The 27,005-nt window shown below is 42.5% G+C and overlaps 1 protein-coding gene across 3 annotated transcripts in view; it reads right to left on the bottom strand.

Moving 5' to 3' along the window:
• etfdh (electron transfer flavoprotein dehydrogenase) overlaps positions 1 to 27,005 on the bottom strand; it is a 102,023-nt gene that overhangs the window by 8,165 nt on the left and 66,853 nt on the right. The window contains exons 10-13 of one of the 3 annotated variants that reach the window (XM_069926236.1): positions 23,241 to 23,409; positions 22,857 to 23,039; positions 20,182 to 20,403; positions 15,028 to 15,309 (exon numbers count right to left, since the gene is read on the bottom strand). In XM_069926236.1, the coding sequence (XP_069782337.1) occupies positions 15,146 to 15,309; positions 20,182 to 20,403; positions 22,857 to 23,039; positions 23,241 to 23,409 (738 nt within the window). In that variant the 3' untranslated portion in view covers positions 15,028 to 15,145. Of the gene's footprint in view, positions 1 to 15,027; positions 15,310 to 20,181; positions 20,404 to 22,856; positions 23,040 to 23,240; positions 23,410 to 27,005 lie in introns of those variants that run through there. The other 2 variants (XM_069926237.1, XM_069926238.1) reach the window with 2 other exon arrangements.

Raw genomic sequence — 27,005 nt, 5'->3', positions numbered from 1 at the left:
AACTTTAGATAACACTGGACTTTTTTTTTTAAAGGTTTGCTTCCTGAAAAATAATTGGGAATCATGATGGACAACTTCAAGCTGAACACAAAGATAATTGCAGATTTGCTGTATCACGTAGGAAGTTGGAGAAACATTAAATTAACTTTTATTGAATTTGGCATGTTTAATCGCATAGTGCTAACCTGAAAAAGTATGCCCAAAAGTTTTCAGGAAGAAGAATCTTTGTTGTCCAGTGTAATTCACTCTTTCTGTTTATATAAGAATTGGTTACTTCAACCTGGCATCAGGGGAGAAGGGAATGGGTGAGGCAGAGAGAATCTCTTCCAGGATGATACTGGAATGTGACAGATATGGGGGAAATCAAGATTTGCCTGTGTAATATGTAGCTAATGGTAAGAGTGTGCAACATACCCAAAAGGGCATATACCTGTCACATTTCAGTATCATCCTGGAAGAGATTCTCTGCCCCACCCATTCCCTTCTCCCACCTATTCTGTTTCCTGAAACTATTTTTCCGCTGTAATTCTCAGTTCTGATGAAGTGTACTGGACTTACAACAGGAACTGATTCTCTGCACAGATGATGCCTGATCTGGTTAGTGAAAAATGGAAAGGAGGATAACAAATAATAAGTTGGCCTTTGTGGCATGGGGGGGGGGGGGGTTACAACAGTAAAGCTGTTTTACAGAGTTATATACAGAGCTTTGTTGAGACTGGAATAGGTCTGGTGCAGATGTCTGATCTGTTTAAGGAAGGGTATATTTCAATAGATTGCAGCCGGTTGATATCTGGGATAACAGGTTTGTCATGTGAAACAGAGTTTAGGCAGACTGGCTAAAATTGAATTATCTTGAATTCATGAGGCTGTGACAGTGAAACATAGAAATTGCACATAGGGATGACAGAATAGATGTGGCTGATTATTATTTAGATTCTAGAACCAGCGGTTATAATGAGAAATTTCTTGATCCAAGAGAAGTGAATTTTTAGAATTTGCTATTTATGTGGAGGTTCAGTCACTAAATGTATTTAAGTCAAAGATTGGTTAATTTTTGGTACTAATAATATAGAACATCAGGTTAGTGTAGTAAGGTTATACTCTGCTAAAATAAATATCTTGTGCATTGAATTCCAGAGCAGGCTTTATTTCTTATGTTGTTAAATTTTTTTTTTAACTGAGTACTGCCATGGAGTCTTTATGGAATCGGTAGTGTTTTGCTTACAACCCGATTAAAATTTCTTTCCATTTATTGTTGTGGGGATTCTACTTAAAATACCAACCCAGTTTGTGTGGATATCTGAGCATAAAAAAAGTCTCCCTTGTTGTTTATAACATCCCAACAACTACAGTGGTGTAACAAGCAGCCAACATTGATCTTGTTTTGGGATTGATCAGTTAAAAAAATGACCAATGTATGGCAGAGAAATTGGCCCTTATGGTTCACCTCATCCATTGCTAAAACCAGTGCCCATCTATTTGCCCATATCCCTCTACTCTTTTTTCCTATCAAAGTACCTGTTAAAATGCCCTTTAAATGTTATAGGATCTGCCTCCTCTACATCTGGCAGCTTGTTCCAAATATTCACCATCCTCTGTGGAAAAACCTCCCCCGCAAGATCTCCCTCAAACCTGTACTTTCTCATTCTAGATTCCCCTGCTCTGGGGAAAAAGATTCTGACCATCTGATCTGTAGTACTGAATGTTTTTAAAACCTCTATGAAGTCACTCTTCAGCATTAAATAAGAATGATTTAAACTTATCCTATCTCCTTATAACTACAGTTATGTTTCAAGCAACATCCTGATGAATCTCTGATGCACACACTTTCTACCACACCCAGTCATGTGTTCATATTGGAACAAATGAAATAAATGGTATCACTTCATGGATAAGGTAGGTTATTCCACACAGAAATATTGCCCCAATCTTTCATTGGTTGTATTCTATGGAGTGTAGTGCTGGACACAGCCAAGAAAGACTCAGCCACCACACTGAAAGTCGTTAATAACTGTTTATATTCAAATTCAGCACGTGCCCTTTTAAGAGCAGCATGAGCTCAGTCACCTCATGCATTGTGATGTCATAATCGCTGCCCCACCACGTGGCGTTACATGTGGGTCCGCTCCGCCATGAGAGAGTGCGCCGCCACAGGAGTATTTTTTTTGGACATATGGAGACAAAAAAAATCCATTTTAAGAATGAAATCTTGTTTAGTTCTCAATCACCAAGTGAACTCTCAAGCATCTCATCCTTCTGCGATGTATACCAGAATGCCGTACGGAATACCAGCAGCACCTGCAATATTTCAATCGATAATGGATAAGTTGTTGCACAGAATTGTGACAAAGCTGAGCACTTGGCAAACCTGGGAAAAAAAAACCTGACTGAAGGAAGCCAAGGTCAGATGACATCAAAACAAATGTATGTTTATGGTTCCCTAAGTAACATTTGGGATTTACAATCGACAGTCAGAGGGGGAGAACAGAGGATTTTAAACTGAAACTACAATGACCTTGAGCAGCCAAAGTTCATCCACAGTGAAACAAAGGAGACTCCAAAAAATGCAGAAGGACGTTTTGAAGAGTACAAGGAATTAGAAAACTGGGACGAGTCTGCTGAAAGATTCAATTTGTTCTGTACCACCTGGGGAATAAGAGATACAGAGAGCAAATTTAAGAAACAGGTAACATTTCTAAGTGAGGTGGGAAGCAGGACATACAGCCTGATGAAATGCCTAGTGGTGTCGTATACCACTTTGTGGCCCTAGTGGGAGGAAATTTGTCCCCAAGACCAATAGTGATGGCAGAAAGTTAGCAGTTTTGGACTAGAAAGCAGAAACCAGGCAAACCTGCATGTGGCTGAATTGCACAGGTTATTGAAAACCTGTGAGTATGGAATATTCTTAAATGAAGCCTTAAAGGACATGCTGGTCATCGATTTGGCTGACTGCAACACTCAACGACGATTACAGAGTAAACGCCAATTAGACACTGACGCTACGTATGAAATAGCACTGAGTTGGTGGGGTTGGGGGTGGCCATGCAGAAGATCTGAGCAGATATGTTTTGAAAGAGCTCTCCATAAAAAATATTACAAACTGTTTAAAATCTCAAAAATCAGAATTTTGTCAAAAATGGATAAAACTAGTTCTAATCAACCAAGGCAACCAAAAACCGAAACTGACGAAGCAATAGTTCAGCAGAAATATCGAATGACAGCCAAATGAGTGGCACAGGAGGGGCCTTGGGACTGGCTCAACCTAGCAGAGCTTGGGTGGGGGTGGGGGGGGGGGGGGTCAGCCCAAGATATCCTGAATAAGATGGGATCTTTGTGAACTCGCTTTACAACTGTTGAATCAGCAATGACACATGTAGGAAATCCAAAATTACAGAAATTGTGGAAGATTTAACGGAATGAATAAACTCAGCTGGACAAAAGACAGGCTCTAGAAAAAAAAAGCAAAAAACATGGGACACAAACAGAAAAGGAATGATGGACAAATCAATCATATGGAAAATTTTAGGAGATGCAACAATGTAAGAATCATTGGACTGAGAGAAGGAATTGAGGGGAAAGAGCTTCTTTAAAACATACATCCCACAAATGCTGGGACAAAACAAGTTAAATGCAAAGCTGAAAATTGAAAGGGCTCACCGGACCCTTGGACCCAGGAAAACCAGCAAACAGCGATGATGATCAGGCTTGGTAAGACTTAAATTATCAGGAGAGAGATGGGATCTTGGGGACAGCATAGAAAAAATCAAAAAATTACAATGAAAAAGCCTTGCCTTGGTCAAACAAAGAAAAGAATTTGATGAGGTAAAGAGACAATTGTGATCCAAAAACTTAAAATATTCATTGATTTTCCCAATGACGCTGAGGGTTGATGTCCAACAAGGTCATTGACAAATTTTGAAGAATAAAGAAGTGGAAGAATTTTTATGAAAGTTGTTAAGAGATTTGAGTTGCTAGGTAAAAAGATTGAAATGACCATTTCGGAGTGGGACTAACTGAAGGATGTTTCTTTTTCTAGTTTGTAGTTCAGAGCCATTTTGTTTCTGCTGCTAAAAGAAAAATCATTGCAATATGCACGGAGAGCTCTGGAAAGAAAGGAAGGTGGTGAGGAAAATGGCAGGGCGGGACCTCGATTTAAGGGGGAAAATGGCACCAGAGAGGAGCGGTTTTAAAAGATGGCGCAAAAGGGAGGGGTTCTTCTTTAGAAGATTCTGTGGGCTTTTTTATTGTGGGCTTCTGGGTTCTATTGTTTACGTCACTGTCATAGCTAGGGATGTGTGGTTTTCTTAAAAGAAAAATGTTACAGTATTTTTAAAAAATTGGAAAGATTTTATTGTTATACAATATTTGTTTGAAAAATGGTTTTTAATTTTAGTCTTAATATTAAGAGGTTAAACGGGATGGTGAAAAGGAAAAGGATCTTGGCTTTGGTATTTATACAGGAAATTGGCATAGTGACCAAGGATGGAGGGGAAACAAATAGTGTCATGGAACATATGGAGTTTGAGGAAAAGGAGGTGATTGCTGCCTTATAATGAATAAAGGTAGACAAATCTCTGATATTCCCCTGCACTTTGAGGGAGACAAGTGCTGAAATTGCAGGGCCCCTGGCAGATATATTCAAAATGTCTTTAGTCACAGGGGAGGTGCCGGAGGAATGGAGACCAGGTCATGTTGTCCTGCTGTTTAAGAATGGCTGCAAAATTAAACCAGGCAATGATAGCCAGTGAGCCTGACATCAGTAGTATATAAATTATTTGAAGGATTTCTGAGAGAATGTATAGATAATTGAATGGTCATCAGCTGATTAATGACAGTCAACATGTCATGTGCAGTAAGTCATGTTTAAAAAATCTTGTAGAGTTTTGTGAGAAAGTTACCAAGAAGGTTGATGAGGGAAAGGCTGTGTATGTTGTTTATATGGACATTGGCGACTTCAGGGGTTTCTATGAGACACTAAAGGCTGTGTACAGCCCCTCACCCCAAGTCCAAAGCCCTCTGCGCAGCTCAGACGGCGAAGTCCTCCTCAGCGACAAGATCTCCATCCTCAATCGATGGTCAGAACACTTCCAAATCTCTTTTCAGTGCCAACCGCTCAGTCCAAGAATCCGCCCTGCTCCAACTTCCTCAACAGCCCTTGAGACTAGAGCTGGATGAGGTCCTTACCCGGGAAGAGACATATAAGGCAATTGAACAACTGAAAAGTGGCAAAGCAGCAGGTATGGATGGAATCCCCCCCAGAGGTCTGGAAGGCTGGCGGCAAAACTCTGCATACCAAACTGCATGAGTTTTTCTTGCTCTGCTGGGTCCAAGGAAAGCTGCCTCAGGACCGTTGTGATGCCATCATCATCACCCTGTACAAAAACAAAAGCGAGAAATCAGACTGCTCAAACTACAGGGGAATCACGCTGCTCTCCATTGCAGGCAAAATCTTCGCTAGGATTCTCCTTAATAGACTAATACCTAGTGTCGCCGAAAATGTCCTCCCAGAATCACAGTGTGGCTTTCACGCTAACAGAGGAACTACTGACATGGTCTTTGCCCTCAGACAGCTCCAAGAAAAGTGCAGAGAACAAAACAAAGGACTCTATATCATCTTTGTTGACCTCACCAAAGCTTTCGACACCGTGAGCAGGAAAGGGCTTTGGCAAATACTACAGCACCTCTGATGCCCCCCCCCCCCCCAAGTTCCTCAACATGGTTATCCAACTGCACGAAAACCAACAAGGTCGGGTCAGATACAGCAATGAGCTCTCCGAACCCTTCCCCATTGACAATGGCGTGAAGCAAGGCTGCGTCCTCGCACCATCCCTCTTTACTATCTTCTTCAGCATGATTCTGAAACAAGCCATGAAAGACCTCAACAATGAAGACGCTGTTTACATCCGGTACCGCACGGATGGCAGTCTCTTCAATCTGAGGCGCCTGCAAGCTCACACCAAGTCACAAGAGCAAGTTGTCCGTGAACTACTCTTTGCAGACAATGTCGCTTTAGTTGCCTATTCAGAGCCAGCTCTCCAGCACATGACGTCCTGTTTTGCGGAAACTGCCAAAATGTTTGGCCTGGAAGTCAGCCTGAAGAAAACTGAGGTCCTCCATCAGCCAGCTCCCCACCATGACTACCAGCCCCCCCCCCCCCCCCCCCCCACATCTCTATCAGGCACACAGAACTCAAAACGGTCAACCAGTTTACCTACCTCGGCTGTACCATTTCATCTGATGGAAGGATTGACAACGAGATAGACAACAGACTCACCAAGGCAAATAGCGCCTTTGGAAGACTACACAAAAGAGTCTGGAAAAACAACCACCTGAAGAAACACACAAAGATCAGTGTGTACAGAGCCGTTGTCATACCCACGCTCCTGTTTGGCTCCGAATCATGGGTCCTCTACCGGCATCACCTATGGCTCCTAGAACCATCAGTGCTGTCTCCACTCCATCCTCAACATTCATTGGAATGACTTCATCACCAATATCGAAGTACTCAAGCTAGCAGAGTCCACAAGCATAGAATCCATGTTGCTGAAGACCCAGCTGGGCTGGGTGGGTCACGTCTCCAGAATGGAGGACCATCGCCTTCCCAAGATCGTGTTATATGGCGAGCTCTCCACTGGCCACCGAGACAGAGGTGCACCAAAGAAGAAGTACAAGGACTGCTTAAAGAAATCTCTTGGTGCCTGCCACATTGACCACCGCCAGTGGCCTCCAACTGTGCATCTTGGCGCCTCACAGTTCAGCGGGCAGCAACCTCCTTTGAAGAAGACCGCAGAGCCCACTTCACTGACAAAAGACAAAGGAGGAAAAACCCAACACCCAACCCCAACCAACCAATTTTCCCTTGCAACCGCTGCAACCGTGCCTGCCTGTCCCGCATCGGACTTATCAGTCACCAACGAGCCTGCAGCAGACGTGGACATACCCCTCCATAAATGTTTGTCCGCGAAGCCAAGCCAAAGAAAGAAAGTAAGGCCTTTGACAGGGTTCCACATGAGGTTAGTTCAAAAGATTAAGACACTAGGTATACATAGAGAGGTTGCAAACTGGATTTAGTAATTGGCTTGATGGTAAAAAGTGATGGATGGTTGCTTCTCAGGCTGGAGGTCAGTGTTGAGTGGTGTGCCTCAGATCTCTGTTGGAACCATTATTGTTTGTTATCTATATAAATGACCTGGATAATAACTTGGTGAGTTGCATCAGCAAATTTGCTAATGACACAGAGATAGGAGGCATAGTGGACAGTGAGGAAGATTTTCAAAGCTTGCAGAGGGATCTGAACCAGCTTGGAAATTGGGCCAGTAAATGGCTGATGGAATTTAATGCTGATAAGTGTGAAGTGTGGCACTTAGTAACTTTATTTATCATGCGATGAACTGTATCAACAAAAATATGTACAAATGTTTTTCATTAAATATACAGTGACATTTTCTCTCTTTTCTCCCCCATACCCACCCCCCTCTAAAACCAATAACTATTAAACATATAAAATACAAGAAAACAACATCTTTATACAAAAAAAAGCCGTGTCGTCTACTTTTGCGCATTAAATCTAATCATTTTAATCTTATCATTTTAGGAGATGGAGGTCCGAAGCCGGCATTTTCTGTCATATTTCATATATGGTCCCCAAATTTATTTGAACAATGTATATTTGTCTTTTAAATTATACATATTTTTTTCCAATTACTCATTTCCAATTACTATTGTTGTATTTTTAGGTTCTCTTCCATTTTCCAGGTTGTCATTATACATTTTTTTGCTACTACTAGGGCTATCATAATGAATCTTTTTTGGGCTCTATCCAATTTGAGACTTAGTTCTTTACCTCTTATATTATTTAAAGGTTTTTTTTGGTTTATTTATTTTTGTAATTTTGCTTAATATCTGACTTTGTTCTTCCCAGAAAATATTCTTTTGTACATGCCCAAATTGCGTGTATTGTTGTTTCAATTTCTTGTTTACAGCGAAAGCATCTATCTGACATTGTTGTCCCATTCTTTTAATTTCTGAGGGGTGATATATAGCCTGTGTAACCAATTATATTGTATCATACGTAGTCTTGTGTTTATTGTGTTCTTCACAGTTCCTGGACATAGCTCTTCCCATGTTTCGTTCGTTTGTATTTTTCCCAGCTTTGCTAAGGTTTATACCTTATTTCATCATTTTCTTTGCATTGCAGTTAAATGTACATGTTTGTTAAAAATCTTTTAATTATCATTGTATCTGTATATATTCAAAGCTGCTTCCTTCTGATAGTCTCAGTCTGCTTCCCAATTTGTCCTTTAAACAAGGTTTCAACTGATGGTATGCAAACATTGTGCCGTGAGTTCTCTCCTAGTCCAATCCGGTTTTTCTCCCATCTGGTAAAAATCTGATAAGTACCTTAGTTGCACAGCTCTGTAATAGTTTTTGAAGTTTGCTAACTATAACCCACCTTGCTTATATCTCTCTGTTAATTTGTCCAGCGCTACCCTCGACTTTTTTTCCTCCTTCCATAAGAACTTGCTTATTATTTTCCTTAGTCCTACAAAGAATTTCTCTGTCAAGGGAATTGGTAACGTTTGAAATAAGTATTGTATCCATGGAAATATGTTCATTTTAATACAGTTCACCCTCCCTATCAACGTAAGTGGCAATTCTTTCCATTTTCCAAGTCTTCCTGTATTTTCCCTATTAACCTCCATTTATATGTTCTTGGTGGGCTGTCCTCCAGTTCTATTGCTAATAGCAGGGGGGGGAATGATCAGAATGTAGTCTAGCTTTATACTCAGTTTTCCTTAAATTTGGGTCGACAACAAGAACATATCTATCCTTGAGTATGTCCTGTGCCTACTGGAGTAGTATGAATATTCCCTCTCTTTTGGATGTTGCCTCCATATATCAATTGGTTTAATTTCTTGCATCAATTTAAACATGAATTTGGCTACTTTCTTCTTTTTATTTGTTATCTTTCTAGTTTTATCTAACACTGGATCCAATTTAAGGTTGAAAGCCACCCCTCCCCCCCCCCCCAACAGAATGTTTCTCTGCATATCTGCTATCTTCAAAAATATATCTTGCAAAAACTCTTGATCTTCTACATTTGGTGTGTAAATATAGAGCAAATTCCAAAATTCTGAGTATATCTGACACTTTATCATTACATACCTTCCCACTGGGTCTGCTATTTCCTCCTTTATCTTGATTGGTACATTTTTATTAACTAGAATGGCTACACCTCTAGCTTTTGACTTATATGCTGCTGCTATTATGTGTCCTACCCAGTCTCTCTTTAATTTGTAATGTTCCACTTCAGTTAGATGCGTTTCCTGTACAAATGCTATATTTTTTTTCCTTTTCGATTTGTGTTCGTAGCATCTTCCTTTTAATTTGGTTATGTATTCCATTAATGCTTATGGTCATATTGTTCAACATAGCCATCTTATACCTTTGTTTTCACTTCTTTTTCACTTCCTCGGCTCCCCCACCTCCTTTCTTCCATTATTGTTTTTTTAAGTTTTCCTTGTTTTCCTCAATCAACGACAACATGCTTAAAACACAAAGTACCCCAAAAATCCCCACACTAAATAACACAAAGTATGCTTTAACCCCAAATGACATTAAATCCCCCCCCTTAACTTTGAGTTGCCCCTAGTCCCTTGCCAGGCAACCACAACTCCCCTTTCCATTTGGTTTGCGATAATACTCGCAAGTGTCAACCGATCTCGCAGTGACGGTTTTCCCTCCTCCCCAGCCCCCCTGAGAAAGACTATTTATTTTCTATACATATAACAAAGCTCTTTTTTTTCCTCCCTTTCCCTTCTCTTTTTCAACTTTAAACCTCAGTATTTACATAGTCTCTCTCTTACATTACTATGTATTTTTATACATTTTCTTGCCAGTCTTCTTTCTTGTTACTCCTCCTCATTTCTTTTCCTGTCCTGAAAACATTTTGCAAATCCTTGTGCCTTCTTTGGATCCGAGAACAGTCTATTCTGTATCCCAGGGATGAATATGTATTGCTGAGTGTCGCAGCACAAAGTTTAGCCTTTCTTCCACAAAATCGTTTTTGACGTATTAAACTCCTTTAAAAGTTCAAAACTTATGTCTAAGTAAAAAATTAATTTTTGTCCCTTCTATTCCAATGGCTGTTTGTTTTCTCTTACTTTATTCTTTGTCCGCTCCAATATGGACTCTCTTGTGTATCTTAGAAGTTTTTTAAAAATGGATCTTGGCTTTTGGTGTGGTTGCAGTTTCGGTACCTGCGCTCTGTGTGCCCTTTATATTTCTTCTTGTAGGTCTGTTGCTCCCAACATCTTTGGGATCCATCTTTTTATAAATTCCTTCATGTGTGTCCCTTTGCCTTATTTCAGGTGCGCTATTTTTTATATTATTGCACCTACTGTATTTTTCCAACATGTCAATTATCTGAGATAACAAATCTTGTGTCTCCTTGATTTCTGTCTCTTTCTTCCTATTTTCCTCTTAGTTCATTTATTTCCATTTCTACAGCTGTTTCTCATTCTTCCACATTTTCTACTCTTTTCCCTATTTCTGCAATGGCCAACTCTAAACTTTGCATTTTGTCTTCTGTTCTTTCCATTTTTCTTTTAATGACCTCATATGGTCTTCAAAAAAAGGTCTTTATCTATAGTTAGTCTGTCTATTTCGTTTACCACCTTCTTTCCTGTGTGGACTTTGGTCTTCTTCCTTTACTTTTTCTGTGTCTCTCTCTTCTTCCTCTCTTCTATGTCTCTTCTTTCCTCACTGAAGTTTTCTCTTCATCTTTCGGGTGAGCCACTCCTGTCCCGTTGTTGAGTCTCCAACTGTAGGGCCTCTCTTTGCTGGGTCCCCTGCCACAGGACATCCCGTTGCTGGATGCCCTGCCGCTGATCACCCCCTTCCTGCTCCTCATATAGTTGTTCGCCCCTCTTCTGTTCCTCCCAACTCTGGGTGTCACCCAGCTGAGCGCCCCATTACTGGGCCTCCCTCCCGTCGGCATCGTCTTTTGTACGTGCACTGCGCATCTTTGTCTGGCTCTGAGAGCCATTTTTGTAGTCTGCCGGTCAGGAGGTCATCGTCCTCCTGGCACCTACCAGCTTCGGGGGTCGGACGATCCTCTTCATGGTGGCTCCCTGCACCCGTGTGCAGGTAAGGCAATTTTCTTTCTTTTCCGGGGATTTTTTCTTATTTTTGGCTTTCTCTCTTTTTGGCACCAACTCCTGGCTCTTCCTTGTTACTTTATCCTCTTTTTCTTGTGTTTGGCTCTGTTTTTTTTTCAGATTTTTTTTCCTTTTCTCTGGAGAGGGCTGGTTCTACTCGACCGGCCACTATTCCATCACGTGACTTCTTCCCAGGTGTTGCACTTTGGATGAGTAAATCAGGGTAGGACATACTCAGTAAATGGTAAGCTGTTGAAGAGTGCAGAGGAGCAGAGGGACCTGGAAATACATATACATTATTTCTTTATACAAGGAGAGCAGCAGGAACAAAGAAAATAGCACGCTGAGTGTTTCCGCTGTGAGAAAATAAAGTAATCACAGTCTGGATAATTTTCTTACAAAAAGCCAAATATTACCTATGCTCCAAAGAGAAAATAAGCAAAGGAAATCAGGAAGCAAGAAATAAAACACACAAGGTGAGGAACCTCGAGGAGGAGGAGGAGGAAAGATCTGACGGGAGGCGGCGGCCCCAGTCCGGGCACAGGGAGAGCAGCGGCGGCCCCGGCCCCGGTCCGGGCGAAGGGTAGACGGCGGCGGCCCCGATACGGGCAGGAGCAGACGGCGGCGGCCCCGATACGGGCAGGAGCAAGGGGGAGGCGGCGGCCCCAGTCCGGGCACAGGGAGAGCAGCGGCGGCCCCGGCCCCGGTCCGGGCGAAGGGTAGACGGCGGCGGCCCCGATACGGGCAGGAGCAGACGGCGGCGGCCCCGATACGGGCAGGAGCAAGGGGGAGGCGGCGGCCCCAGTCCGGGCACAGGGAGAGCAGCGGCGGCCCCGGCCCCGGTCCGGGCGAAGGGTAGACGGCGGCGGCCCCGATACGGGCAGGAGCAAGGGGGAGACGGCGGCCCCGGCCTCGGTCGAGTGAGGCAGACGGAGGCCCCGGTCCGGGCAGAGAGTGGGAGGCGGCGGCCCCAGTCCAGGCAGTATGGACCGACCTAGGAGGGGAGGCAGGCCCCTCCAGCCCGGGTAAGAAACCTGCATAGGAGAAGGCCACTCCGATATAAAACCTACGACCCAAGGACCTCGCTGCCACGTCCCAGCTTGCTTGGCCACGGCACACGAACCAGTAATGTATGTTAATACTGTGGCAAACCGCAGTTTGGAAATCTTGATTCCCGTTAACATTAACAAGTTTGGATGGAACTAGACACTCGGGCTGCAGTGTCCTTAATGCCAAAGATCTTAAAAACAAGAGTATTACCCAATCTCAAGGTGGGACAATCCAACATGGTGTTGAAAACAAGTCATAGGAGAGAAAAATTAAAAGTACCGGGAAAATGCAAGGTAGATGCAAAATATAAGGGACAGACATCTAAAAGGTTACCCCATTACATCATGGACACAAAGGGACCCGCTTTGTTTGGAAAGACATTGGGGCAATAAAAAAAGATGCTCAGACTGAGTGAGAATAAAAATCAAACTGCAGTAAGTTCTCCAAAAGTACCAGATAGTATTTGGAAATGACCTGGGGAAATTCTGAGGAGTCCAGGCCAGACTGCACTTGAAACTGGAGGCCAACCCTAAATTCTTCAAACCAAGGACAGTTTCTTCTGCAACGAAGGGAATCAAAGCTGAACTCGGCAGACTGGAAAACTAAGGAATTATTGAGAAACTGCAATACAGCGATTGGGCCACCCTGATGGTTCCTGTTAGAAAATCCAGTGGTGAAATTCAAATTTGTGGTGACTATAAGGTCATCATTAATCAAGCTCTGCAAGGACCCCAACGTCCAATTCTCAGAACAGAAGACTTGTTTCAAACATTGAATGGTGTTAAGTTCACAAAATTGGATTTATTACAAGCATATCAGGAAGTTGAATTAGATTCTGAGTTGAGAAAATATGTGGCAATCAATACTCACTTAGGAGTGTTCACATATGACCACAATATTCAAGACTTGCGTTCAGGTCACAGAATTTACAAGGTCTGAGTCTTGGAGAAGCCCAAAGACCAGTGCATGTTGGTTTAAGAACAATCAGGCTCTTGAACATCCCCAACACCACAAAAATATCCGTCTGCATTATTGTAACAACACTTTTTTCTTGCACTATGGTAACTGAAAATTTATTATCAAAGAACAGTACAGCATAGGCCCTCTGGCCTACAATGCTGTGTCGACCCATATAAACCTAACCTACGATCAATCTATTTTTTCTTCCCTTCCCCCCCACAGTTCATAACTCCTTATTTTTCTTGCATCTGTGTGCTTAAGATAGATAACCATATTCATGAACCATCTTTAACACTTATTATCTCTTTAATTTAAGGTATACTTTTTTATGAAGAACCTGTTCAGCTTCAGTAAGCAAACATTTTGGTGAATATGTACATTTTACAATGTTTCTGACCAATTTACGTAGCTTACCTTGTTTGTAGTAATACAGCATACCGAAGTTCAGCCTGATTGTTCAGCCATGAGCCCATGCTGCCAAATTAACTTACAATCCCTGTACATTTTGAAGGGTGGGAGGAAACCCATGCAGACATAGACAGAATGTACAAACTCTGTACAATGACAGATTTAACCTGGCTTGCTGACGCTGTAACAGCGGTGCGCTCACTGTGCCACCGTAGTTTCCAAATAATATAGAAATTAGGCACAAGTATTGTCATTTTGAGATTAAACAACAGAAATAACTAAAAGCAAGTGAGAGTGTAGAAAAACAAGAAGGGCTGATTTGATTTTACTTCTTAAATGAGAGAGGAATACAAAAAAGGGAAAAGCTAAGAAATGGTACAACCACCAGGATTAAGACAGGGGAGGTTGTGGAACAGTGGACAAAAAGTGGAGAAGGCAATAATCAGGAGGGTGAGCAAGAGGCCTCAGAGGAAAACTCAAATGCTATCAGGTTCTCCTAACAGTGTGTGTATCTCGGGGCTGGGGAGTGGGTATTGGAGAGGAAGAGCAGAAAAGGTTATAATCATCCATGGAAGAAATGGACAGTTGACCTTTCCCATCACAACCCTGGTTCAGGACTGTCGGTCTTATTTTGTTTTATATTCCATCATCATCAATAGCTTCTCCATTTTAAACAAATGGGCCAGTACAAAAAATGATATTCCAAAAATATCTTGCGCAAATTATTTTATTACAGAAATTGAATATTTACAAGTTTATATTTACACTCTAAACAACACATCATCTATTAAATTAATTACTTGAAATGATGGTTGTATGTTATCAACTCAAAACACTTATTAAAATCATTACATGGGAGCAGTGTCCAAATTTTGTATTTATAATGTCCATCTTCAAAATATACCATAAAGATATTTATGCTTTGGATTACAATGGTCTTTCTCCTTCAAATTTTAAGCAAAATTAATTTAAAATTAAAATAACTTTGCTAAAAAAAATCATAGCTTGCAATATATTAATGTCACATTGTTTTGTCATCTGGTATATATTTGAAGATAAAAGCACAATTGAATTGTTTAAGTCAATTTTATTCTATTTTACTGCAGTTGATCTTAGTGTTGAAATAATTTTATGGCGGCGCTTCCTTTGAAAGAAATTTTTTCAAGTAATAAGCAGTCCTCAGCATCAAGGACAACAAAGCAATTTCAGCCAACACACTTCAAATTAAACTTCAATTTGTCACTCGTTTAAAAGACTTAATATTTTGAGGTATTGATTAACTGTCATCAAAATTACAACTGAGTCTGGTTGATCACAGATGATTAATTACTAAAGAATACTGGGCATAATTTTCTTTTCATCGGAATGAAATTTCTCCTGAGCTAATAATAGATACCTGTTTATATTGACCCAGTGAAATCAGAATGAACCACATATTAGAAAAATGCAATTCAACTTCAAATTTACATTTGAACAATTAAGATGAAAATTGAGTTCTGAGTTAACAATTCAATTAATATTGTTTGTCACAACAATACTGTAGCTACAGTCTTGGAACAGTTGATTGTTCACATTCCATTATAAGCTGGGCCACCACCTCCTTCCGGTACCACCCAGTTGATATTCTGGCTGGGATCCTTAATATCACATGTCTTGCAGTGAACACAATTCTGAGCATTAATCTGCAACCTCTTTCCATTACCACTTTCCAAAGGGACATACTCATAGACACCTATGAGTGGGAGAAAGAAATTATGCATATCGTAAAAATATGCAATAAATATGGAAGATGAGCAATAAAAATTATAGGCACAAAAATACAGAGAAATCTTCAAGACTGGCTAAAGTACAGATGGAACTGGAAAAATATAAAAAATGAGTTTACTCAGAACTCCCACAGCTTTCTCTTCAACTGCTAAGGATGAAGAGAAATATAACATCAATTATCAAGCAATTTTCAAGAATATGAACAGCAGAAAGAGAAATTATTTTAATTAATGGTAATTATGAAGATAATTGTTTCAGAGTAACTGAAAGAAAAACCAATCGGCCACCTCCTTTGATGGCAGCATCTGATGCTCTGACTGGAAGATAGATGTTCATTTGACCATCTTCCAATTAGAAGCCAATTCACTCGGGCCTCAATGGAGCTTAGTGTTCAATCAGAGTCTCTTTGCTCCAGTATCAACAGCCTATAGAATGCAGGGCAATTTCATGCTTCAGAGAAACTCTGAAATCAGAGCAGGAAGCGGTTTCCATATCTGATTTAAGGGTTGAGGGCACGGACGTGTTGGAGAAACATAAGTTGGCATTGTTAACTAGCCTGGTTAATCACAGATGACTAAGAATTTTAAGCTTTGAGTGGAAATGTCATTCAGAATGGAATTAGGCCATTTAGCCCATCGCATCCATGCTGATCTCTGGGAACTCATCACATTAATCCAATTTTCTAGTGTTTGGTCTGTAGTCTTCATGCCTAGGCAATTCAAGTGCTCATCTAAACTCTTATTAAGTGCTATCAACAACTTCACTCCCACAGACACTGTATTCCATGTAGTCCTCACTCTCTGGGTGAAAATAACTCTCCAGAGATCCCCATTCTGCAACATCATCGAACACTTAGTCATAGTGTTGAAACAGACGCTTCAGCCCAACTTGCTCATACTGATCAAAATATCTCACCCACATTAGTCCCACCTGCCTGGATTTGGCCTTGATCCCTATCAAATGTATTTGTCCAAATTTTTCTTAAATGCTACAATAGTACCTGTCTCATCCACCTTCTGTGTTCCATACACTCATCATCCACTGTGTTTTTAAAAAAAAAGTTACCCTCAGATTTTATTAAGTCTCTCCCCTATCACCCAAGCCCATGTATTTTGATTATTGCTTCCCCTAATCTGGTTCACCCAATCTATTCCTCTCATAATTTTCTATACCTCAATGAGATCACCCCTCATTCCAATAACTCAGACCTGGCAACATCTTCATCAATCTTCTCTGTTCCCTCTCCAGCTTGATAACATCTTTCCAGTGACCAAAACTGAACACAATACTCCAAATGGGGCCTTGCCAACATCTTATACAACTCCAACATGTTCTCCCAACTTCATTTAATACTCTTGACTGATGAAAGCAAATTTGTCGAAAGTTTTTTTGACCACCCTATGAACCTGTGATTACCATCTTTACTATCTACAATACCAGGCACTTTGATGTCATCTGCAAACTTCCTAATCACGCCATGCAAGTTTTCATTTACATCATTGATATAGATGACAAACAGTTATGGTCACAGGCCTCCAGTCAGAAAAACAACCTTTTACCATCACTGTGGCTTCCCCTCTACCACCATCAACTTAGCCCTTAACCACATCTCTATATCCCACTCATCTACCCTGGCCCCCTCTGTCACACCTACCAATACAACAACCTCTGGATACAGCATATAATCCACCACAATTTCCGTCATCTACATGATCCCACGACCAGACACATCTTCCCTTTTCTGCATTCTGTTCTCTCCGTGAATATCTTGTCTACTCATCCTTTCCCACTAATCACCTTGGCACCTTCCACAATGACTGCAGAAAGTGTCACACTTGTGCCCGCACATCCTCCCTCACCACCATTCAGGGCCCCAAACAGTCTGTCCAAGTGAAGCAACACTTCACTTGTGAATTTGTGGGAGTCATCTACTGCATCTGGTGCTCCCGTTGTGGCCTTCTCAACATCAGAGAGAATGGACATAGACTGGAAGATCACATTGCTGAGCATTTTTGCTCTGTCCATATCAATGACAGGAATCTCCCAGTGGCCAATCATTTCAATTCTGCACCCCACTCCTGAGCTGACAAGTCAGTCTGTGGCCTCGTGCACTGTCAAACCACGACCACATGTAAATTGGAGGAGCAACACCTAATATTCCATTTGGGCACTCTCCAACTGGATGGCATTAACATCGACTTCTCTGCTACCACTCCCAATTCTCCCTCTCTTCCCCATCCCTCTATCTCCTTTCCTCCAGCTCTTCATCTCCTTCCCTGTCCATTCACAGAGCCATCCCACCTCCCCCTGTTCTCTCATGCACCTATTACCTCTTGCAAAAGGGCTTGTGCTCCTCCCCCTTACCCCATTCCACCCCACCCCTCCACCATTTTATTCAGGTGCCTGCCTCCATTTTGATTACACACTGATGAAGGGCTCAGGCCCTAAAAACTGGTTATGTATCATCTTTGCTATGTAAAATACGCTGTTTGACCTGCTGAGTTTCTCCATCATCGTGTTTTACTTCAAACATAGCAGCTGCAGACTTTAGTGTTTTATTCTTTTTTAAAAAACTGTCACCCTCTGCTTTCTTCCGTGAAGACAATTTTCTATCCATTCTGCTCTTTCTCTTTGGATCCCATGTGATTTAATCTTTCAGAGCAGCCTACTTGTGAAATCTTATCAAATTTAAATTAAACATTCAGCACGGTAACAGGACCACGAGCACGTGCCACCCAAATTGGCCAACCTAGATCCCTTGTATGTTTTGAAAGGTGGGAGGAAACCCATGCAGACACAGGGAGAGTGTACAAACTCTTCACAGACAGCATCAGATTCGAACCCAGGTCACTGGTACTGTAATAATGTGTTAATTACTCTGCTAACCAGACCACTGAAAACATCTGCAAGTCTACCCAGTCAACCTTTTTGGTCACATCTTCAAAAAACTCAGATTTGTGAGATGCAATCTCCCACTTACAAAACTGTGCTGACTATCCCCTAATCAGTCCTTGTCCATCTAAGTGCATGTCTCCAGTAATTTGCCACTCTCCAGTTTTATGCCCCCTTACCCTGTACTTACTGACGGCTCATAAATCTCATAAGATGAGAAGTTGAATATTGCTTTATTTATCAAGTGGTTATGCAGCTTCACCTTAAATAAAGTTTTAAAGCAATGCGTGCAGATTAAAGCTCTGGAATGGAATACGAATCCACTGACTTCTAACATAAGAGAGCAATTAATTGCATTTTATTTATGTAGATATCATAAAGTTGTATTAGTGAATCAAATATCATGGCAGCTTAAGAATTTGAATTCAATTTTTAAAATCTGAGAAATCACAAAGCTGAAAATGGCCATGAAATTGGTTGCCTATTTATTTGGAAAGGGAATCTTTTGTGTTAATCTGGTCTTAGACAATAGATGATTCAATGAGGTATTCAGGAAATTATTTACTTAAAATATATTGCAAATGGACCTTTAAGCAGTCACTAAAGTTTACCTGTGCCTGAGCAGCCCTTAAAAGAGCTTGCCACGTCCACTAACACAGCAGGACATCTTGTCAGCAACATGCACTGCATAATATTAAGTGTCGAGTTACCATAAATAACAGTATTACGGTTTGGATTAAAAAAAAAATTGAATTATTATTTTATACTTAAATCATTCTATCAGTGGTGCCTCCTTTCCAGGGACAAGTTATTGAATACTCTTTCTTTTCTTTAAACCTTTATTGATTATCACAACTTAAGGTTATTCAAGAGAGTTTTATAGCTTATAAAATATTACGGAGTGATCAATGTAGGAAACCAATGTGGTTGATTTCTAACTTTCCATCCCACTACACAATATCCAATTAAGAATTTCCTTTGCATCAGGATGCTTTGTTTTACCACAACAAATAACATACCACATTCATGTCCTTATAAAACTTTGTAATACAAGCTTCTTTTCAGCCTTTGAAGATTAATTTTGTTTCTAGATGATTTTACAAAATGCAATGACAAAGACTCAACCCTGCATTAAGTATTCAATGTTGAAATAGCTCTTTAGGAGTTCATCACCAGGATATGCAAAGTCTGGTCATGTGGACTAAGAAGGCATGTGGCGAGTAGGAAATATTAATGACAATTCGATAATGGGAAGATCTGTTCCATTATTCCAGAATAATCCTATACTTTTCTTTCCCGGATAATAAAATTATAGCAAGTTATAACCCAGGGTAATGGATTCTAAAACTAATGGCATAGGTTTAAGGTGAGAGGAGATTAGTGGGGTAAATTTTTCCGCACATAGGATGGTGGATATATGGAATAAGGTGTCGCAGGACCTGGGAGAAATGTGTGCAATCACAAGTTTAAAACTCATTTGGTCAGGTACAAGGATAGCAAGGGTTTAGAGGGAGATGGTCGAAGCACAGGCAAATGGGTCCAGTTCAAATAGGTAATTTGGTCAGCATGGACAAGTTGAGCTGAAAAAACTGTTCTTACGCTGTGTAACTCTATAAATCTACAATATATACACTATCAGTTGAATACTGATGACTTAGCAAGACTTGCCATGAAGTTATTAAACAACTTATCCAATCCATTCTTGTTTAAGGGATGGGTTCACCAAAAGCAACTGGGTTTAAATTCATCGAGGTTAATGTCAGCTCCTCTATTCCCTCCTTGATCCCCAAATAGGTAGTGCTGAGGTGTTTATGACTTGAATACAAATACAACCCCCCCTAAACAAAAATCTGCATTAGTTTTTCCATTGGCTGTATGATTACTCCAAACCAGTGAGATATCCCAACATCAGAAGACAATGACAAAACATATTTGTTCACATTACCTGCAGGACAAAATCTTTGCTCTGGTCCATCAAACTCAGCCAAATTCCTGTTTACTGGTACACTGTCATCCAGTAGTGTTAAATGTGCTGGCTGGTCAGCTTCATGATGGGTTCCACTAAGGGCCACAGAGGACAGTAGGTCAAAGCTGATTTTCCCATCTGGTTTGGGGTATTCGATGGGTGTGCAATCCTTGGCTGGCTTTAACTGAGAAAAATCTGCACCTGTAGTTTGATAGAGGAGGTTTTTTTTTTGGCTGTCAAAGCACTGCATCAGCCCTTTGTCCCACTGAAAAAAATTCACAACTTTGTAGCAATGAAGCAGTATCCTAATCGTGAAGTCCTGGCTCAGACCAGGTTTGAATCCGTAGAAGATTGAAAAAAAAATCTGGTTCCTAATGTCAAAGACCCAGTGATGTCTGCAGAACGGATTTCATTTTTTCTGCACTGTTGTGTTATCAGACATCAGTTGATAACAAACCCCAACATACAACAGTTGTTATGTTATCAGGGTAACCGAATACCCAATCAGTTCTTGATTTTTCTTGGAGTCACAAGAGACTGCAGGTGCTGTAATCTGAATCACAAACTGTCAGAGGAACTCAGCAGGTTGAACAGCATCTCTGGAGGAGGAGTGGGGCACTGTTGACTTTCCAGGTCGAGACATTGGCAGTTAGGACTGAGAGATTAATATAAAGAGATGTGCAGATGGAGGCAGAAGGGATGGAGTTGAAGGCAGAGAAGGTAGTTGATTGGTGAAAGCAGATGGAGCCGACATTAGGAAGAGGAAAGGAGAAATGTTGAGACAGCTGCTGGAGGGCGATAAACATTGACAACAACCAGAGGTACTTGGACTCTGATAAGTAAGGAAGAATAATGGGAACAATTAAGGGGGAGATGAAGGGCTCATGGAAGTAGATGGAGGTGACAAATCAGTGGATGAAATATGTGGAAGTAGATGGATGGAGGTAGATGGGGAGCATGGGAAAGGCAACAAAAAATGAGAAGAGTGGAAAGACAGACATTACGCTGGCACTGGAGGGAGTTGAGGATGAACAAGTTGGTGTGGGAATGGGAAAATAAGTTGAAATGGAATGCAGCCTGGAGCTTGGGATGGTCATTGCACAGGTGTTCTGCAAATCTGTCATCTGGTCTGAGGTTGGTCTCTCCGATACAAGGGAAGCCATATTAGGAGCATCATGATGAGTTTGGAGGAGCTACAATCATTCCCTCACCTGAAAGAACTGTACTTTTAAGTCCCAGTGTGATGGTGATGAAGATAAGTGCAGGAATAAGTGGTGCACCACCTGCAATGGTGGGGGGCAGGGAAGGGCGGGTAGGAGGGATAAATGGACCCATGGAGCAGCCTCTGGAAAATAGAAAAATGTAGGGAGAGAAAAGTGGGGCTAGAAGTGGGATCCTGAACCAGATGGTAGTCTTTTATCCTGCAATGGGATGCTATCATCTGCCTTTTCCAATTTCTGAAGGGACTTTTCTCTCCCATCAGTTATCAGCGTCCTCTCCCTCTTTCCCTGCACCTCCTCATTCAACCACAGAAGATACAACACCTGGCCTTCTTCCTTTTCCCTTCCCAATATCCAAATAGTTTCCAAGTTGACATTCATTTCTACAATGTGATATCTTCTTAAATGGAGTAACCAATGGCAGAATAGGTAATTGCTTTGATGAACCCAATTGCTTGTCACTTTTTAAACTCCAGCCCACTTAGTCCTTGGCCTTTTACATCATTCGAAAGCCCAGTGTAAGTTTGGGGAACAAAATTTCATCTGCAGAACAGACACATGCCAATTCTCAGGATACCTTTGGCTTCAGATCACCAATTTGCGGAGTTACTGGCTTAGTCTGATAAAGGGTCAAAAACATGGAATGTTAACTCAAGTTGCTCCTGCTTTCCAAAGGTAGCATGGGCTGTTGGCATTTACAGCATTCTCTTTCATTTTACATTACTGGTAACTACAGTGTCCTGTAAATCGTAGTACCAGGACTTTTCTCTCGTGTCCTTCTTCCTCTCCCTCTATTTACAATTTATCTAGGTGGGTCAGCAGCGACTAACAGTCCTCACCCTGTACCCTCCCTCGACTGTATGAGCACAATTTACTTCATTTAATCCCTATTGGTCTCAATTGTATGACAATTTCCATTCATTCTCTCCACCTTTAACAATTCTGTGCTACTATTATTTTTCTAATTCTGATAAAAGATCATGCATATGAAAGATTAAGTTTATTTCCTTCCCTCTCCACAGTTACTGCCTGACCAACTGAATTTATAGAATATTATTTAAACAATCAAGATTAATTTCAAATTATTGGTAGAGCAGTTGTACATGAACCAAAACAATTGTTTAATTTCTTGAGAGAAAAGCTGCAGATGTTAGAAATCTGAAATGGAGACAGAAAATTCTAAAGAAGTCATCATCTATGGAAAGTGAAGTGGATCATGTTTATTCTAATATTGATTTTCTAGTACCTATGTATTAATTATTACCTTATAGAAATTAATGGTTTCTGCTTCAAGTTTCTTCAGGATGAAGAGGCTGAGAGTTTGTGCCAAGATAAAATGACCAGAGTCAGGTGTAACACTGCCCTTTGCCTTCACCATCTCCACACAAATATCCCAAATGTTCATTTTGTAAGTTTATCCTACTGTTAAATCACCTTTGTGTTTCAGTGTCCAAGGCTCCAATCCTCGAAAGATCCAATAAAATATTCCAGTATAAATCATTCCTCCATAAATACCCAAAGGTCCATGGCAAGAGGGTCGGATATTCCTCACGGAATGTAGTTCCTTCCAAACCCATGAGTTTCTTAGATCCACATCATACTCCGGTACATGAAGGCCTAAGTTCAGGTGAAAATAATATTTTAATTTTGGAAAAGGATACAACTTAAAAATGAACAATGACAAAATATTGTCAACAACACGTCAAGATCTACTTTTATTAAAACATTGTAAATAAAAAGCTATAAATCAATGTTATGTGTCTTGTACAGACAGGGATTGTTATCAAGAAATATGAATCAAAGGCTACTAAAATATACCTTGAGTCACAGGCTTGAGATCATCTTCAAATAATTTCTTAAAGACAGCATCTGCAGCAATCATCCCACTCTTCATAGCAGTATGTGTTCCTTTAATTTTTGGGACATTCATCAATCCTGGACTGCAGCCAATCAGCAGTCCTCCAGGGAAGGAAAGCCTAGGTACAGACTACAGCACAATATTGCTTCAGTTTCTTGCGCAACACATTAACATAAATGATGGGGATCTATGACAGTATTTCCCAGTCATTCATTTCTCCAAGCTGATTTATCAGCTTTGCATGGTTAGAACTAGCAAATAGGACTGTGGCTTGAAGCTGGTGCTGTCTGTAAGGAGTTTATACATTCTCCCAGTGTCCGTGTGGGTTTCCTCCTACCCTTCAAAATGTATGGGGAGTTGTAGATCATTTGGGTCTAATTGGGCGGCATGGGCACATGGGCCAAAAGGGTAATTGAAAATATTAAATTTATAAAATAGTTATATTTCAATGTTCTGATTAACCTTTCTCCATTATTTTCCATGATCTGGAAATAATAGGGTAACAGGATGAGAGGAAAACAGTTAATTATGAATCAAATTTATTGTCATGGAACATGTGCCACAAAATTTGTTGCTTTTGCAGCAGTATGGTTTTATTTTTTATTTCTACAGTAAACCCCCCCCTCCCCCCACGTTATACAGCACAAATGGGGATTGGTTGATGCCAGATAAGTGAATTTGCTAGTTGTTCAAGATTGCACATTGCATGGCTTGGTGAACAGATTGCTAGGAGGTGCCAATTTTAAAATTGAGGTTTTTTTTAACCTATTTATTTTCTGCTTTTTTTTACCAATTGCTTGAATTCCAGACAATGGTGTTTTTACTGTATCAATATACAAATTAATTTAACTGTGTAGTGGGACCTACAGTGAAGAAATTCACAGCCACCACGTTGGATTAATTCAACGACTGTTTTATTCAAATCCCGTGCGCGCCCCTTTAAGGGCAGTCTGAGCTCGGCCATTGTGTGCGTAGTGACGTCATAACGACTGCCCAGGGCGCACGCTGGGCTGAAAACACGAGGTAAGGGAGAACTCCTGATGGCACCATCTTCTCATGGATGCCCCGCCACACGGTGGTACAAGCAGGGCTGATTTGCCACGAGAGAGTGCACTTCCAACACAACCTCCCCCCCCCCCCCCACCCCAGAACCAGTTTGCATGTTCTGCTGCTTGGGCAGACGACCTTGGAGTTTGGGTTTGGCTGTTTGCACTGGCTGAGAGAGGTCCAAGTGTGCTGCCTTCAGGAGGTCTATGATGAATAGTTCATTTTTACCCCCAATGTCCAATGTTTTGCCGGACCGCTGGAGGACTTTGTACGGGCCCTCGTACAGGCGTTGCAAAGGTGCAGTGTTAGGTCCGCGCCGAACAAAATGAATTCCAGAGTCCAGCTCTTTGGGAAGATGGGTTGGTCGGGCGCTGTGATGCGTGGGGGGTGGGGCTGTCGAGGCTAGCTTGCTGCGGAGATCCACCAACAGGTTCGGGTGCTCGGGCGTCGAGCCGGGTTCCGGGGCGAAGAACTCACCGGGCAACGAGAGAGGCACGCTGTACACCAGCTTTGCAGGTAACACCTGTAGATCATCCTTGGGCGCTCTTCTGATGCCTTAGAGGACCCATGGTAGTTCATCCACCCAACCGGAAGCCTGTGAGGTGAGCCATGAGGGCCGACTTCAGGTGGCGGTGAAATTTCTCCACCAGACTGTTTGCTTGTGGATGGTAGGCTGTGGTGTGGTGGAGTTTGACCCCCAGAAGATTCGCCAGTTGAGACCCGAGGGCGGAGGTGAACTGGGTCCACTTCTCTCGCTAGTGATGTGCGCCGGAACTCCGAACCTGGCAATCCAGTGGTCGACTAAAGTCCTGGCGCACATCTCGGCGAAGCTTCCTTGATGGGGATGGCTTCCGGCCATCTCGTGGTCCGGTAGACCACCGTGAGCAGGTAGCGTGCCTCCCTGGACACCGGCAGGGGCCCACGATGTCGATGTGTATATGCTGGAATTTCTTTACCGTCGAGTTGAACTGCTGAACTGGGTCCTGCGTATGCCAGTGTACCTTGGAGGCCTGCCACTGAGTGCAGCTCCTCGCCATCTTGGCCACCTCCTTGAGCCCGAGCCATACGAACCGCTCCGCCACCATACGCACCAAGGGGTGTGCTAGATCGTGGACCATGCTGAAGACCCGTGACCTCCATGGCAGCGGGACTACAGAGCGTGGTGAACCGGTGGAAACGTCGCAGAGCAGTGTGTCCGGGCTGTTCAGCAACTGAATGTCCTGGAGGTAGAGCCCTGAAATGGTGGTCTGAGGGCCTGCGTCTCCACGTCTTCTTTTTGTGCCTGCGCAAGTTGGGTGTAGTCGAGGACGGGAGCAAGGGTGCTGATTGCTGGCTGGGAGAGCACGTCCGCCACGTTGTCTCTACTTGCCCTGTGCTGGATGTTGGTGGTGAACTCCAACACGAAGGAGAGATGGCATTGCTGGTGGGCCGACCACGGATCCTTGGCCATCGCGAGGGCCTGCGTTCGGGGCTTGTGGTCAGTGAATGGCCTGCCCTCCAGGAAGTACCGAAGGCCAGGTACGGTGCCAGGAGCACCTGGTCGAAGGTGCTGTACTTGAGCTCCGGTGGGTGAAGGTGCCTGTTGAAGAAGGCCAGAGTGCGCCACTGTCCATCAACCCACTGCTCAAGCACTCCTCCCATGGTGTGGCTGAGGTGTCTTCTGAGAGCGCTGTATGTGCCTCTGGGCACAAGTGAACCAGTAAGGTGGCGCTGGCCAGAGCATCCTTCGCTGCCACGAAAGCGCCCTCTGCCTCTTTCGACCAGACCAGGACTTTATCATTAGCGGCGATCAATGTGAAAAGCTGCCGCCTGATGTGGGCGGCACTGGGGATGAACCATATCTACGAATTCTTGAAGGCCCTCGACAGTGGTGGGTTTGGGAAACTGCCGAACGGCCACAATTTTTTCTGGCGCTGGGGTGGCTCCTGCTGCCGAGATGGTGTGCCCCAGAAACTGCAGCATCTGCTTGCCGAACTGGCACTTGGCCACGTTGACTGTGAAGCCGAATTCCGCCAGGCGGGTAAACAGGGTGTGGAGGTGGGCCTTGTGCTCCTCGTGGTCATGACTGGCGATAAGGATATTGTTGAGGTAAATAAACACAAAGTCCAGGTCGCTGCCCACTGCATCCATGAAGCACTGAAAAGTCTGGGCCGCGTTCTTAAGCCTGAAGGGCATGCGCAAAAATTCGAAAAGCCCGAATGGGGTGATGATCCCTGTCTTACCAATGTCCTTGGGGTGGACTGGGATTTGATGATAACCCCACATCAGGTCGACTTTTGAGAAGACCTGGGCACCATGGAGGTTGGCCGTAAAGTCCTGGATGAGTATTGGGTACCTGTCCAGAGTGGTCGTGTCGTTCAGGTATCGATAATCCCTGCAGGGTCTCCAGCAACAGAGGATTTGGGGACCATGTGAAGAGGGGATACCCAGGGGTTGTCCAAATGGCAGACGATACTTAACTCCTGCAGACGCGAGAACTCCTCTTTGGCTAGCTGCACCTTCTCAGACGGTAGTCATTGGGCTTTGGCGTGCAGCGGGGGGCCTTGTGTGGAGATGTGATGGTGTACCTCATGCTGGGGTAAGACGGAGTTGAACCGTGGTTGAAGGATGGAGGGGAACTCATCGAGTATCCTGGAGTACTCGACCCTGGGAGCGGCAATTTCAGGCGTCCGTGGGAT

Source organism: Narcine bancroftii, chromosome 3 (genome assembly GCF_036971445.1).
Source record: "Narcine bancroftii isolate sNarBan1 chromosome 3, sNarBan1.hap1, whole genome shotgun sequence".
Lineage (NCBI taxonomy): Eukaryota > Metazoa > Chordata > Chondrichthyes > Torpediniformes > Narcinidae > Narcine > Narcine bancroftii.
This window is presented reverse-complemented; position numbering and strand designations above follow the sequence as displayed.